Below are 15,946 nucleotides of genomic sequence, written 5' to 3' on the forward strand. Positions count from 1 at the left end.
TAAGCATGTACATATATTTCAGGATGGGGTGCATCCCTGGGAACAATAACTTTAGATCTGAAATAAACTGATACAGAAAAAAGTGGTCTCGTGGCACAACTTGCCCCCGGTACGGGGTAAATTGTGCCTTTGGGGAGAATACATCGGGATGAATTGTGCCAGGGATTATTTAAGTAAAAAAGAACATTTTAATGTCATGAACTGTAATGCTATATAAAATCAAGACAAATTCAATACAAAATTACTCATTTAAGCTTTATTTAGATATAGTTACCCTATTAAACTACTGGCATGTCACATTTTCTACTTTTTCGGAAAACACAAAAAAATCAAATGTATTTGATTTTTTTGTGTTTTCCGAAAAAGTAGAAAATTGTGTATACACAATATATGATATTTCTGAATCATTAGAACACTGTCAACAAAACGCTGTCTGTCAATTATGTAACATATAAGAAAAAAGTGACTTTTTTCTGAACATTTCTGAATATCCCATTGTGATTTAGGCCACTTAAAAAAACTGACAAACGGCAGGTAAATCAAACACTGATGAGGCACGCTCATCTCCTCACACAGATTATCCCCTGTGGGTATGTAGGTCTAGATCAGGGATGCCCAACCCTGTTCCTGGAGATCTACCATCCTACAAAGTTCAGCTCCTACCCTAATCAAACACCCCTGAACCAGCTAATTAATCCCTTAGGTAGCACATGATAATCACAGACAGCTGTGTTGGAGCAGGACTGGAACTAAAGTCTGCAGGTAGATCTCCAGGAACAGGGTTGGGTAGCCCTGGTCAAGATCCGGACTATTACTTAACATCCCACTGGCACAACCCTGCCCCTTTGGCACAAATCACCCCAGCCTGACAATTTTGAAAGACTAGCATGATCCCGCAGTTTAGAGCTAACATTATGCTAACTGTATAGACTCACTGTGTAGCCAGCTAAAGCACCAAAACATGTGTGAAATATTTTCAAACTTGTATATAATTGTTCAGACGCAACAATCAAAAAACCCTTGATCATATAAATTTTACTTTGAAAGGCAAAACACTGTTTTTTTTAGCTAAAATGTGCTTAGCTCTCATGCGATGTGTCTCTCTTCTTTGGGGAATGGGTAAATTGGATGGCTCTTCAAAAGTATGTGGTCACATGATCAATTTCTTCTATGGTTTTCTAGAAACAAGGGGTGGAACTACTTCGGTTGTGGCTAGAGGGTATACAGCTCAGACCGGAAACTAACAATGAAATTAATTGTTCTACCTATTAGATTGTGTTTTATTAACGTCTACACCTACCCCAACCCTAAACTTAGCCCTTACTATAATACAAAAAAAGTATTATTGTTGTACAGTGTGACAAAAATAACGTTAGACTGATGTGCGCATGCCCAGTAGCCATAGCTGTATCCCTTCTAGACTTTACCAACTACTTCCCCCCTGGCACAAATCACCCCACTCTCCCCAATATTAGTAGGGACATCTTTCAAAAACAATAATATTTATTTTAAAAAATCTTATTTTTTTAAATGTTTACTTTTATTATGGCACTATTTAGTGTAGTACAAGTGGCTTCAAAACTTTAATAGGCCCTATATGGCACTACAATTCATTCAGTGACATCCATCTTTCTGATTCAGTACTTGAAATGAAGCAGTTAAAAATATTGTTTAAAAGGAATAGTATAAAATGAACAATCCTCCAGTGGGACTATATGGACAGTTCAATAGCAGGCCTAACTATTATAAATGAGGCAGAAAATGACCTCAGATATAACCTTCACAAAAAAATAAATGTATCAGGTTGACAGGACAATTTCCTGTTTGTCATTTCGTCACCAATGATTGAGTGTGCAACACAGTGTATATCATTTACCCTTTCTGTAACATGGGTCAGACCGTGACAAGCTTTATGTGTGAATATTGTAGGAAGGATTATGATATTTTGTCTATGAGATATGATTCTTCTGTAGACTACTGTCTGTGCATCAAATATGTAGTGCAGTAATAGCATCAATTGCAATATTATGTTTCTTAATGGTTTATTTATCTTCTAACATGGTAGCTACTTAAATGACTTTATCAAACAATGAAATTGGGGGCATAATTGATTGCATTAGGCATTTGCATATCACCTATATTATTAAAAGGACATTTGGGGCATTATTTTACATACATTATTAAAGTTGACCTCACTCATTTTGATGTACTGAGCAACTATATCCTCTAGGTGGGGACACTGTACAAGTTTTTACTCTGTGCCATGACAAACATGTACACTGATGGGAATTGAAATAATATAATATAATATAATATAATATAATATAATATAATATAATATAATATAATATAATATAATATAATATAATATAATATAATATAATATAATATAATATAATATAATACCACAAGGGAGTATGAAGTTAAATCAACCAGGAGAGCTTGTATTCATATAAAACACATTTTATTTACATAAATTACAAGAAAGCACAAACCAGAATCACCATAAATCTACATTAAAACATCTTTTATATAATACTTTAAACAGATTTACTATATTGTAACTCCATATCTCAAACAATACTTCATTATGGTTTCCATAAAAAGAACAGGTATACAGAGTTTAAACTGGCATCCCACTGATATTACCTAACTAGTCAGAGAGAGAAAGAGAGAGAGAAACGAAATGGGATATTGTACTCACAGCACGTTGAGAACAACATAACAGGCATTCTTTATTCCGAATGGCCTCCTCAACATTAGCAAACACTTGATTTCATGACTAGTGAAGATAAGATTCATCTGTATACCACATTTGGCAAACAAACAGGAGTCCTGTTTCTTAGAGTGAGGATGTTGTTGAGTCCACTACTTCTCTGCCATTACATACTGTAGGCACGATATTGGAGGCCGAGGCTGTAAAGACATTATTAATAACAAAGATTACTATTGCCAATTGCCAATTTTTTAAATGTTTTGGTGAATTTCATTAAAGCATGATTTTTTTTTTAAAGCAAGATTATTATAAGATGTTTCACAAAAAGGCCTTTACATAGTCCACAAGAAAAAATAAGAGCCAGGGGGTGAATACTTATTGAATTTGAAGATCAGGGTAAATGTAACTTTTTTTGTCTTCTGGGAAACATGCAAGTATCTTATACGAAAGTATCTTATAAGAAAAATGTGGGCTACACATCTTCATTCTGTTCAAAAGTTTTCACCCTCAGCTCTTAATGCATCATGTTTCTTTCTGGAGCATCAGTGAGTGTTTGAACCTTGTGTGTTGAGTGTTTGAGTCCCTCAGTTGTCCTCAGTGTGAAAAGATGGATCTGAAAATCATACAGTCATTGTTGGAAAGGGTTCAAATACACAAAAATGCTGAAAAACAAAAACAAAACAAAAAAATTGTGAAACCTGAAGAGTTTTTTTCTGAAGAACAGCGGGCAGTTTAACTGTTCAGGACAAATAAGGGACTCATGAACAACTATCACTAATCAAAAAACAGCTGTGGATCATTCAGGTAACAACACAGTATTAAGAATCAAGTGTATGTAAACTTTTGAACAGGGTCATTTTTGAATTCAGCTATTATTTTCTCTTGTGGACTATACAGTATGTAGATGTCTTTTATGTGAAATATCTTACTCAGGTCAGTACTAAATAAAAAAATAACATGCATTTTGTATGATCCGTCTTATTTCAGTAAAATAATAAACATTTTGGAGATTCTACAAGGTGTATGCAAACTTTTGACCTCAACTGTATATATGTAGTTGATGATGTATTCCTTTCCTGTTTTCATTTATTTGTTTTCTAGTTTTACTTAAATTGTGGCCATTAATTAGGAATTTGTTCCAACGACTTACAAATGTGTTCTTTTGTTTTAGTAAATCATGTCAACTTTGTATTAATTTATTCTGTTTTGATTTAATTAAAATGAGTGAACGAATTGGTTCAAGTGGCCACGATTTACTAAAACGACAGAATGAATTAGTACAACAAATCAGTTCTTAATTAATGGCCTCTATTAAACTAAAATGAGGAAACAAATTCTTAGTTCAGGAATATTTTTGTCCTGCATGTCATCTTCTGGATCCCATACTTTTTAATTTTGCAGTTTGATGTTTTTTGTAAACATAATCAACCCTAATTAACACTTTTTCCCTCAACGTTTTGTTTCTTTTTTTACTGTAATGTGTCCTATTTTATTTATTTTTTATGATTTCATTTTTTGTCATTTCCATTATTCTAAGTTCTAAGTTCTCTTTACAATTTTTACTAGTATATGTGACCCTGGACCACAAAACCAGTCTTAAGTAGCACAGGTATATTTGAAGCAATAGCCAAAATACATTGTATGGGTCAAAATTATCGATTTTTCTTTTATGCCAAGAATCATTAGGATATTCAGTAAAGATCATGTTCCATGAAGATATTTGGTAAATTTCCCACCATGAATATATCAAAACTTAATTTTTGATTAGTAATATGCAATGCTAAGAACTTTATTTGGACAACTTTAAAGGAGATTTTCTCAGTATTTAGTTTTGTTTTTTTTCACCCTCAGATTCCATATTTTCAAATAGTTGTGTCTCGGCCAAATATTGTCCTATCCTAACAAACCATACATCAATCATGATGTATATCTCAATTTAACGAAATTGACCCTTATGACTGTTTTTGTGGCCCAGGGTCACATATTTTTTAATGCAGCATTAATTAAAGGCTGTACCACAAATACTCCCATGATGTATATTAAGCATTTTACAATACAAAAATATATATTTATTATTTTCACAGTACATAATTGAGAATGAGTATTTTTGCATTATGTTAATACGAGTAATTGTCTGTATCATCATGCAAAAAATGAGGTGAAATATGCTATTGAACCATTTTTGTGAGATTCACATACAGTATGCTACAGTAGTATCAATGCAATGCAATCAAGCCAACTACCGGCACTCACAGAATCAATTATATTTTATATTTATTTTCCGATATTACTCCACCATCATACAGTACTGAATATTTTGATCAATATCTTTCATTTCTGATGGCAGTTCTGACATTGGCAAATCGTATTTTTGAATATGGGTGACAGCAGTTAATCAATAGTTTTGATTTAAACAGCTGCTGTAGATTATATTGATGATTCTGCTATATTGATGATGGAGATCATAAACAATACTGTACCTTGAGAGAAGCTGGAGCCAGGGCCAGTGGTCACACTGAATCGAGTGGTGGCCACTCTGAGCGTGGTGACGTTCTTCTGCGGCTGGAAGAGGATGATGTGGATCTTGGGAGCGAAGAGGCAGCCCAGCACCACTGAACCACTCAGACTCACAGAGATGCACATGGTAGTGGTCTGTACCTGAAATAGTAGACACATAACAGTGATTACACCACCTTTACATTTACACAGCATTACCACCTGACTGGCTGATTCATATTCATCAGGGATGTTAACATGGCCATGGATTTATTTTTCCACCAAACTCAATTCCACAGTTGCCAAAACCTATGCGGCTGAAGATGTCTCTTAAGAGGATGAATCCATGAGCAAAACAGGTGTGTGTGCTGCGTATGAGCAATCTCATGCATACTAATACAGATATTAGAGACATGCATCTGCAAAATAACATGTTGATGAGAGAGGGGGTGAATCTAAGATTTTCACTGTTTTGGCTGAGATGTTTGCTTTTATCGTTACTTTTAATTTGCCAGATGCTTTTACCCAGATCGAAGCTATACATTTTTATCATGTATGTGCATGCCCTGGGTTTCAAACTCATGGCCTTGGCATGCTATCCTCTTTGAGTCAGGCAACAGGAGGATATTCATTATACAGAAGTTTCCTTTTTTGTTTTGAGTATAAACAGCTAGCTACTGCTTGTTTTGGTCTGAACTGGATCACAAAACATTATGGTTAACAGCCCTCTCAGGGTCACAGATTGGAGAAACTTCAATATGACCTTGTTAAATAATTGCAAAGCATGGTTCAGCTGCGATGAATTGGAGTTTTTTCTCAATGCCAACTGAACAAAGAGTTGCTCATTCTTTTTTTCAGTGTGATAGATTTAAAAGTGTTTCTGTGAAAGCGGCAATGCGTCAGAATAAACCAAAGTGCTTGTAAATAATGCATCATTCAGAAGAGAGCTGTGCTAGGAAAGGTCTTGTATCCTTTCCCAGCAAGCATTGCTCTTGTCTTTATAAACATGCAATTTTCATCTAGAATATCACACTGAATGTTCTTTAACAAAATATCTCAAGAGTGAAAGACTTGTATCTGAATGGACTCTGGTAAGCAAACAAACAAACAAACACACCGACAAGAACCCAACTGCATATGAAAATCTAGTTCTCAAAGAATAAAATAACAGGAATCGTTTAATTTATATGTGACCATGGACCACAAAACCAGTCAATTTTTTGACACCTGAAAGCTGAAAGCTGGACAAATAAGCTTTCCATTGATGTACGGTTTGTTAGGATAGGACAATGTTGAGATAAAACTATTTGAAATTCTGGAATCTAAGGGTGCAAAAAATTAAAATAGTGAGAAAGTCGCCTTTAAAGTTGTCCAAATGAAGTTCTTAGCAATGCATATAACTCATAAAAAATTAAATTTTGATATATTTATGGTAGGAAATTTACTAAATATCTTCATGAAGGATGATCTTTACATCATATCCTAATGATATTTGGCTTAAAAGAAAAATCGATAATTTTGACCCATACAATGTATTGTTAGCTATTGCTACAAATATACCCGTGCTACTAATGACTGATTTTGTGGTTCATTGTTACATATATTTCTAGGATTCCCACTAGTCCCACTATTTTATTTCAGTTTCACATTTTTTATTTAAAGGTTTGCTCACAAAGCCTGCATTTATTTGATCCAAAATACAGCAAAAGCAGTAATATTGTGAAATATTTCCATAATGTTCAACTAAATAATGTATATTTAAACCTGCATATATCACTGTAAAAAACAATTTGAGTCAACTTAATTTGTTCCCCCGGTGCCTTTAAACTTTTTTGAGTTGACTGAACTTAAAATGGTCAACTTAAAATATTAAGTTGAACTAAGTGATATTTGAGTTAATTCAACTTAAAAATTTAAGTAAAAAACAAACACATTTTTAGTTTAGTCAACTCAAATATTTAAGTTGTCACTTAGTACAACTTAATTTTAAGTCCAGTCAACTCAAATGAGTTTAGTCAACTTAAAACTTTATGGCAGCAGGGTAACAATTTTAAGTTGACTGAACAAACTGAAAGAACATCTATTGCCTGTTGATGTTTTAATATTTTTTAAAGTCTGATTCTGAAGAAGCAGTGTGTGCTCTTTCTTCTGCATATCAGTGTTTTGTAGTTGACAGGTGAGAAGCAAAAATGATAGAACTAAAATGATATCTGCGGGATGAATAAGGCTGTAGCATTTCCTGTAAGTGTGTGTGGGAGTGTGGCGAGGTCTCGGTCTCTAAGGCACACCTTGCTTTCTGAGCACAGGCCCCAGCTGGGAATCATCCTCCCATGCTCTAACACATCACCTCACACTCTCACACACACATTTATAAAACGCAGAAACCCTGAACAGAGAATGACATCCTGTCCAATCAGAACTCAATGAGATTCCCTTTTCTCTCCAGTTGCCTTTTTCTTGCCAGTTCTGATAGATAATGTAGAACTGACCCTTGCAGAAGCCTTCTACAGCCATTTGCATCTCCAAAACATGTTTCTGTCCTTCTTTTTGATCACTACAACATCTAAATACAATATACAGTAGCTGTTTTACTAGCAGTGCCGACTGTTTTTACCAGTACTGTCATCAATCGGCCATATTGGCGGCACTGAATGTAAACAAATTTTGCTGATTATTGCTGCTAAAAATGGTCAATTATTGTCATGTTTTGGGCTGTACTAATCGATCAGACCGGAAAAAACATTTGGAGTACTATAGACTGCCAAAAGTTATAACAAATCAAGGAGAAGTGTGCAAAAGGCGTTCGTGGTTGGCCAAACTGAACCAGGTTTTCCATGTTAAGAATCTTGACAACATTTGTGTTTGTTCTTAGCATTTCCAGTCAGGCAGGTAAAATATTAGACTAATATCTTTATTAATACTGCTTATATCTTTACCACCTTTTAACTTTACATCCGGTAACTGACTAAACCATAATATAAGTGCAAACCCTCTATTTTTGACGTATTCAACTTTTTCCTGAGTAACCGATGAGCAATCAATAGTTTGACAAACTAAAGTTAATAGGTGGTAAAGATATATACGAGCAGATATTAGCCTAATATTTCACCTACCTGACAGGAAATGATAAGAACAAACACAAATGTTGTCAAGATTCTTGCCCTGGAAATCCTAGTTCAGTTTGGCCAACAACAAATGCCTTTTGTTCCTCAGACAATTTTTGGACTCCTGTCCTTGATTTCTTATAACTTTTGGCAGTCTATAGTACTCCAAATGTTTTTCCCGGTCTAACCAATTAGTACAGTCCAAAACATGACAATAATTGTTCATTTTCAGCAGCAATAATCAGAAAAATATCCAAGTTTCATTCACTTCAATGGCATTGTTTATGTAATAATTAAAACTGAAAATAAACATTTCGATATATTTGATTCCTTTTGATTCCGTTGCATGTATCAAAGGGCTGTAAAATTGTAAAAATGTGCTTTAAAAAATGTAAAGGTGTTTATTTAATAGTACCTGTTCTGAGGCACTTGAGTGAAGGATACTCAGACCAATTGAATAGCATGTTTTCATAGGCTAGTCATTTGCTGGGATGAAATATCCTCACTTTCTTTGTTCTACATTGAACAGCTTTTGAGCCACATGAAATGTGAGCTTCTCCTTTCATCAGTGCAAAAGACAGGTGATCAAAGAGATTTCTCTATCTGCCATCTGAATTGGCAGGTACGGTAACAAAAAAAAAAAAAAAATCAATCAGGCAAACTCTCCGACTCTCGCTCTCAGGGAAAATTGTATATATGCTAAAAATAAAGGATAAAGTCAGTGTCGGAAAGTGATTAAGGGTTATAAGAGAAGCTCATTATCTAAATGATGAAAAATATTCCATGCTGTCATTGTGTGTGCACTGTGATTTGAAACAGCCCCTCTGATATCTATTTCCCAGAGGAGAACCGGTAATATCCCCCCGGCACAAGATTTACTTCTCAAAGAAATCACATTGTTATACAGAACACTCAGGCAAAGCATTCATTAACAACATTGGGGGAGACTAGCAGAGCCATCAAATTCAAAATTACCTATTTTTTTTATTTTAAATGGTACTTTTTGCAAGTTTAAACATTTGTTTTGTATGTTCTATTGTGAATAAAATACGGGCTTATGAGATTTGCTAATTGTTTTTCTTAACATTTTACACAGCATCCGAACTTTCTCTGGAATTGGTGTTGAATCTACCAGTCAAAAGTTTTTGTACAGTAAGATTTTTAATGTTTTTTTAAAGAAGTCTCTTCTGCTCACCAAGCCTGCATTTATTTGATCCAAAGTACAGCAAAAACAGTAAAATTTAAAATAACTGTTTTCTATTTGAATATATTTAAAATGTAATTTACTCCTGTGATCAAATCTAAATTTTCAGCATAATTACTCCAGTCTTCAGTGTCAATTGATCTTTCAGAAATCATTCCAATATGCTGAAATGCGGTTCAATAATTTTTCTATAATTATTAGCAATATTTAAAACAGTTGAGTACATTTCAAGATTCTTTGATGAATAATAAAATCCAAAGATCATCATTTATCTGAAATAAAAAGATTTCTATTTGAAAAAAATTGCTGTTTGTCTGAACTTTCTATTCATCAAAGAATCCTAAAAAAAATCTACTTAGCTGTTTTCAACATAATAACAATACATGTTTTTAAAGAGCAAATCATCACTATTATAATGATTTCTGCAGAATAATAGTGACTATAGCAATGATGCTAAAAATTCATTTCACATTTTAAAATACTGTATATTTAAATAGAAAACAGTTATTTTATATAGTAAAAGAATGTGCAGTACTTTGGATCAAATAAATGCAGGGTTGGTGAGCAGAAGAGACTCCAAATCACCTGGCTCTATTCTGTTCTACAACTTTGTTCACAATCCATTAAATGAATAAATACATTTTGCACAATTCTTTCTGCTCAATATCCTGTTGCACTCATTCAAATAGTTCTCATTATTGAAGCAAAATTGGTTGCATATGACATTTCACTTTGACACTAACATAAAGTTCTGATTTAGAGGCTATTACTTTAATAGAAAAAAACTGACAAGCTATTGTCGTTGGACCATGCATTGGGCTGTACATATTTACTTACCCTATAGTCACTGGCAGTAACATAGAAGATTGGCTGGAAAGCCAGCCAGATTATGCACGTGGTATACATGGTGAAACCAATGAACTTGGCTTCATTGAAGTTCTCTGGGCACTTTCGAGTCTTAAAGGCGTAAAAGGTACAGAGGATGATGAGGACACAGTTGTAGGTTAAAGACATCAGCATGCTGGAGTCCTTGCTGTTGCACTTCAATGTCACCACGTCTCTTCTTTCAGGACTGACCTCCTTTCTCACCCCAGGAGCCTCAACCAGAAGCCAGACCACCACTACCAGAAGCTGACAGGAAATAAGAGCAGCACAGATGGCCACCTGTGAAGCTGGACTGATGAACCTCGGCCTTTGGGCTCCATCTTTAACGCCGTTGAAAATCCGAGCGATGCGATTGGTCTTGGTCAGCAACGCAGAGTAGCAAACGGCGAAGGAAGTTCCCAGGCCGAGCCGCCGTAACGTGCACACTACGGCAGAGGGTTTGCTGATGTAGATGAAGGTAATGCAATAGCAAAGTAGGACACCTATTAGAAGAATATAGGAAAGTTCACGTCCACTAGCTTTCACCACCGGTGTCTCATTGTTCTTTAAGAAGAGGCCGATGACAAAGAGCGTGCAGAGCATGCCAAGGCAAGCAATGGTGACCGGCCCAATAGCCCAAGCATCCTCCCAATGAATGTACTCCTCTGGTAAGTTATAACAACCCGTGAGATTGTCCAAAGGCCACTGTCCAAAGCTACAATCCGCACAGGTGAATTCATCCAGAAGGTACTGGTAGGGCTGGCAGGGGATGCAAATCCAACAGCAGACGTCACCGGGCTGCATGCTCTTTATTTCATTCTTCCTACACGGGTCGCTGCACTGGGACGTGGGCACCACTTGGCTTTCCCAAGGAATCTGGGTTGTGTTCAGAGTTAAATCCTGAGCCCAGTATCCCACTTTCCTATAGACATACTCATCATTCTCTTTGTGATAATGGAAGATGTTGTAGCGGCCCAGACTATCTCCAAAAGCATCAAAGTGAACAATGTTTTCAGTATCAGCTGGGCGAAACGGATCTGCGGACACAAAGTGCAAATGATAAACATGATTTATTTACATTCTTGCCAACAGAGAATAGATATTTTACAGCAGCAAAGTGTTTTTCTTTGTAAGCAGAAAAATTTACAACCTAGGAAGACCTTCTTATGTAAGTCCTGCCTACTTCAGCGTCCTGCCCTCTACATTTCTCATTAGGTTTGTAGATGCACTGGACTCAGGTGTGAATGGTACATTTACATAATTGAGGTCAGGAGGTTGATGCATTGCCTGGTTTCTATGATGTAATTTGGCATTCTTGGAAGAGCATTATGAAAAAGCAGTCAGATGGCAAAAAGATTTTGAAATAGCTATAGGAAACTGACAGATTTCTATTAGTTCCCTAATGCAAGCAATTGACCACTTGGCACAGACATTTAATATACATGCCTGCTTGTACTTGTTTAAATCATTTAGAAGTTAGCATGAGGCTAATGAGGCTAATGCATGCAATAAAACACTTAGTCTGTATGCAGGTCATATGTTGCATTCATGCATTAGTGTAATCTATTTTACAGCAGTAGTTGTCCCCTGAGGGAAACTTCCTAAATCCATTTATCTTTTCAATTGATTTCTTTGACTTAAATTTATTAAGATATACTGTTCAACTGGTGTTTGCTTTGACATTTAAACTACTGGATGAGTGCAAATATTAACTTTATGCCTTTATTTCTTAGGGGGAACATGAATAAATATCTCAGGATTTAACATTATTGAAAACTGCACATCAATATTGTTAAATAAACTTAAGATGTTCAAATATTAGGGCTTTTTTATTAACAGGTATATCCGTACATATACAGTATCTATATTGTTTACTATGATGTTTGCTAAATTTGTTCACAATGATTGAAGATTTTGGTAAATAACATTCAATTTTAGTCCATACTTCACACAAAGCTATAGTGTTGCTTTAGAAAACTTGGAAACTATAGCCTATGGACCACTTTTATAATAGTATAATGGCACTTTTTACTTCTTCTGCTTTCCATTAGGGCCCTATGATTTCCATGATGCGGAAAACCCGGGCAGAATCACAGAATATGGTCATAATAATTTAATTTACTGTATAACACGGAATGTCACAGAATTTGCCAAATTTTGGATGAATAAATCAAAAGTGTCTGTGACTATTAAGATGCAAAAAAACCTATCCAAATGCATGACGTTGGTTCTACACACAAACTGAAGTGCGCATGACGCTTGCTGTGTTTTCAGCATCTGCGGCCTCAATATATGAGTACATGAATACATAAACTCTAATAATTTCTAGAACTGCTAGTCACTTTCTAGTCACTTCATGAGGATTTTACCATTTATTTTAAGAAAAACTATTATCATATCATATACAAACAGAAACGTAAAGGTCTTCACAGCAACCCGTCAAAATAAAAATTTGGTTTAACTTGAAAAATTTGAGAAAATTTTACTGATGATAGTGCTAATACTATTAATACAAATCTTACAATTCTTAAAATTATTTTTGAAGGAATTTTTACTAAAATTTAAGAAAAATTCATGGAAAACTCAGAATTTGTAAAAAAATTAAAAATAAAACTAAATTTATTTAAAACTAAAATTCCATAGGATCTTAAAAATGAACTGAAAAATCAAAGTACCACAGCTCCAGAGCTAAAAAAATATTAAGGGTCTTAAAAATAATTTTTTGTTAAACTTTTAATAAAATGCTTCCTAAATTGTGTAAGTTGAATGATCAGTGAATCAATTAATTAGACATGCTTTTTTTATTTAACAATTAATACAGAGTCTAGGAAAATTAAAACAGAAAAAAACAGAATCCAGAAAAAATTTAAATGGAAAAAACTGAATTTGGGAAAAAATAACCCCTTCGGATTAAGGGCACTATTTCCATGAGAGCAAGAGAACTCTATGGAATTGGAATGACACAAATGTGATTAAATAATGACAGAATATATAAGATAAAACTTTTAAAGATATAACTCACCATCAAATTTTGTCTTTAGGATGTAGTCTTTGTACAGCTTTTTCCCATTGACTGGTTTCATGGCACTGCAGAGCTTGGTGTTGTTTGAGCACACTGCTTGCCTCATGTTGTGAAGGGCATGGGCCATAGCAAAGACAGCATTCACCACAAACATGATCTTGGACTCCTGCTCGAATTTGCCATTCCGGAGAGAATGTTTCCCACAATTAATGTCATGCAGGCTGCACTGAAAGTGATTTTCCCAAAACTCTCTGAACCAGGGGTTCCGTGTGTTGTTATAAGGATTGAGGTTTGTGAAGTATGTTGCGAAATCAGAGATTGGAAAGGACGCAAGCTCAATAGTAAAAGCTCCATCGGCTACATTCTCACTCCCTCTCACCACACTCTCCTGCGCCCCCCAACCATCGCTGGCCACCCAGATGAAGGAGACGTTCATGCGTTTTGCTGCAACCAGGAGCTCCCTTGCGTCTTCACTTCTGGTGAAGAGGATTACTACTTTAGCATTGGATTTCTGCAACAGCGATCTGATTACTCCATCGTAACTGTAGCGGTCCATGGAGCGAGTGACCTTGGCGGACGTAGCGATGCAGATTTGCAAGGCCCGGGCCTCTTGCTGAAAGGCGTCGATACCCGTCTCGCCGTAATCACCCTCTGAGGCAACGGTGGAGACGTAAGTCCAGTTGAAATAGCGCAGGATCTCAGCCATGGCTTTGGCTTGGTAGAAGTCAGGCGGGACAGTCCGGGCAAAGTAATCATAACGGGATTTGTCGCTTAGTTTCGCACTGGTGGAGGCATAACTGATCTGAGGAATCTGGAAAAGACGCAGGAGATTGGCCACCTGCAAAAGGACAAATGGAAAACTGTGATGAAAAACTACTGAAGTGTATAAATGGTCACACTATTTCACTGTGATTCATGGGTGTTGGCTGTCAGTACAATTCTCATAAACTGTGTGATCAAATTTATGTGTATTTTAGACCCTACAACCCCAGGGTGTCTCCATTTTCAGCCCAGTACCTAAATATATATTATTTATTCTTATAAATCCTTTTCAGCAAGGATGCATTAAAATTACAAAACTTTTAAGCAGTGCAATTCTTTTCAACACTGATAATAAGACATACAGTTGAGGTCAAAAGGTTACACCTTGAAATATCTGCAAAATGTTACTTATTTGACCAAAATAACAGGGATCATACAAAATGCATGTTGTTGTATTTTATTTAGTACTGAACTGAATAAGATGTGTCACATAAAAGACATTTACATATAGTCCATAAGAGAAAATAATAGTTGAATTTATTAAAATGACCCCGTTCAAAAGTTTACATACACTTGATTCTTTAAACTGTGTTGTTACCTGAATGGTCCACAGCTGTGTTTTTTTTTTTTTAATTTAGTGATAGCTGTTCATGAGTCTCGTTTGTGCTGAACAGTTAAGGTCCCACAAATTCTGTTTTTTCAGCATTTTTGTGTATTTGAACCATTTCCAACAATGACTGTATGATTTTGAGATCCATCTTTCACACTGAGGACAACTGAGGGACTCATATGCAACTATTACAGAAGGTTCAAACACTCACTGATGCTTCAGAAGGAAACACGATGCATTAAAAGCCAGGGGGTGAAAACTTTTTGAATTTGAAGATCAGGGTAAATTTGACTTATTTTGTCCTCTGTGAAACATTAAAAAGTATCAACAGTATCTTCTGTAGCTTCTGAAAGGCAGTACTTAATATAAAAAATATGATATTTAGGCAAAATAAGAAAAATGTACACATCTTCATTTTGTTCAAAAGTTTTCACCCCTGGCTCCTAATGCAATATGTTTCCTTTTGAAGCATCAGTGAGCATTTGAACCTTCTCTAATAGTTGCATACGGGTCTCTCAGTTGTCCTAAGTGTGAAAAGATGGATTTCAAAATCATACATCAAGTGTATGTGAATTGGCTGAAAAGTGGCAGTTTTGCAGGTCAAAAAAAAAAAAAAAAAAACCTGTAGTTAGGTCTAGCACATAGGTCTAAGCATGAGAATGTAATTGCTCTGATAAGACAAATTAGGGCAGTTATCACCAGACGCTTAGCATACTGCTGCGATTAGTCTCACCCTTCTCACTTGTCTCATCTCTGAGAACCCATGAAAGTATAACTCTCTATTCTTGCAGTTATTAAACTGTTTCATTGTCACAATGGCAGTTTATTTGTAAAATACACATGTACTAAAACTGTAGCTCTATGTATGAGAGAGTTCATTCAGTAGCTAGGTGTTGAAGGATGCTATATGATACTGCACAGTGAGTCACTTCACTCAGTAAACCTGAGACACTTCTGCCAGCCATATGTGAGAGTGTTTCAGGTTTGATCATGTGATATGCAATGGAGTCTGACTGCGCTGTGCCTCAGGCATGTACTCAGAAGCCTAAGGGAAAGTCAGCATGAAGACGCCAGCAGCAGAAAAGAAAGCTCTTCAGGATTTCTTTGTACTGTATATTAACATTGCGTAACATGTGATTGCCATCGGACTTACAGCCTGACATATTCA

The 15,946-nt window shown here is 35.5% G+C and overlaps 1 protein-coding gene across 2 annotated transcripts in view; it reads right to left on the reverse strand.

The window, feature by feature from the left end:
- Positions 1-2,492: 2,492 nt before the first annotated feature.
- The window catches only part of grm2a (glutamate receptor, metabotropic 2a), a 54,851-nt gene continuing 41,397 nt past the window's right edge, over positions 2,493-15,946 (reverse strand). The window contains exons 3-6 of one of the 2 annotated variants that reach the window (XM_073852026.1): positions 13,407-14,244; positions 10,358-11,421; positions 5,197-5,374; positions 2,493-2,916 (exon numbers count right to left, since the gene is read on the reverse strand). In XM_073852026.1, the coding sequence (XP_073708127.1) occupies positions 2,843-2,916; positions 5,197-5,374; positions 10,358-11,421; positions 13,407-14,244 (2,154 nt within the window). In that variant the 3' untranslated portion in view covers positions 2,493-2,842. Of the gene's footprint in view, positions 2,917-2,979; positions 3,330-5,196; positions 5,375-10,357; positions 11,422-13,406; positions 14,245-15,946 lie in introns of those variants that run through there. The other variant, XM_073852027.1, reaches the window with a different exon arrangement.

The sequence above is a fragment of the Garra rufa genome, chromosome 12 (genome assembly GCF_049309525.1).
Source record: "Garra rufa chromosome 12, GarRuf1.0, whole genome shotgun sequence".
In the NCBI taxonomy this organism is placed as follows: domain Eukaryota; kingdom Metazoa; phylum Chordata; class Actinopteri; order Cypriniformes; family Cyprinidae; genus Garra; species Garra rufa.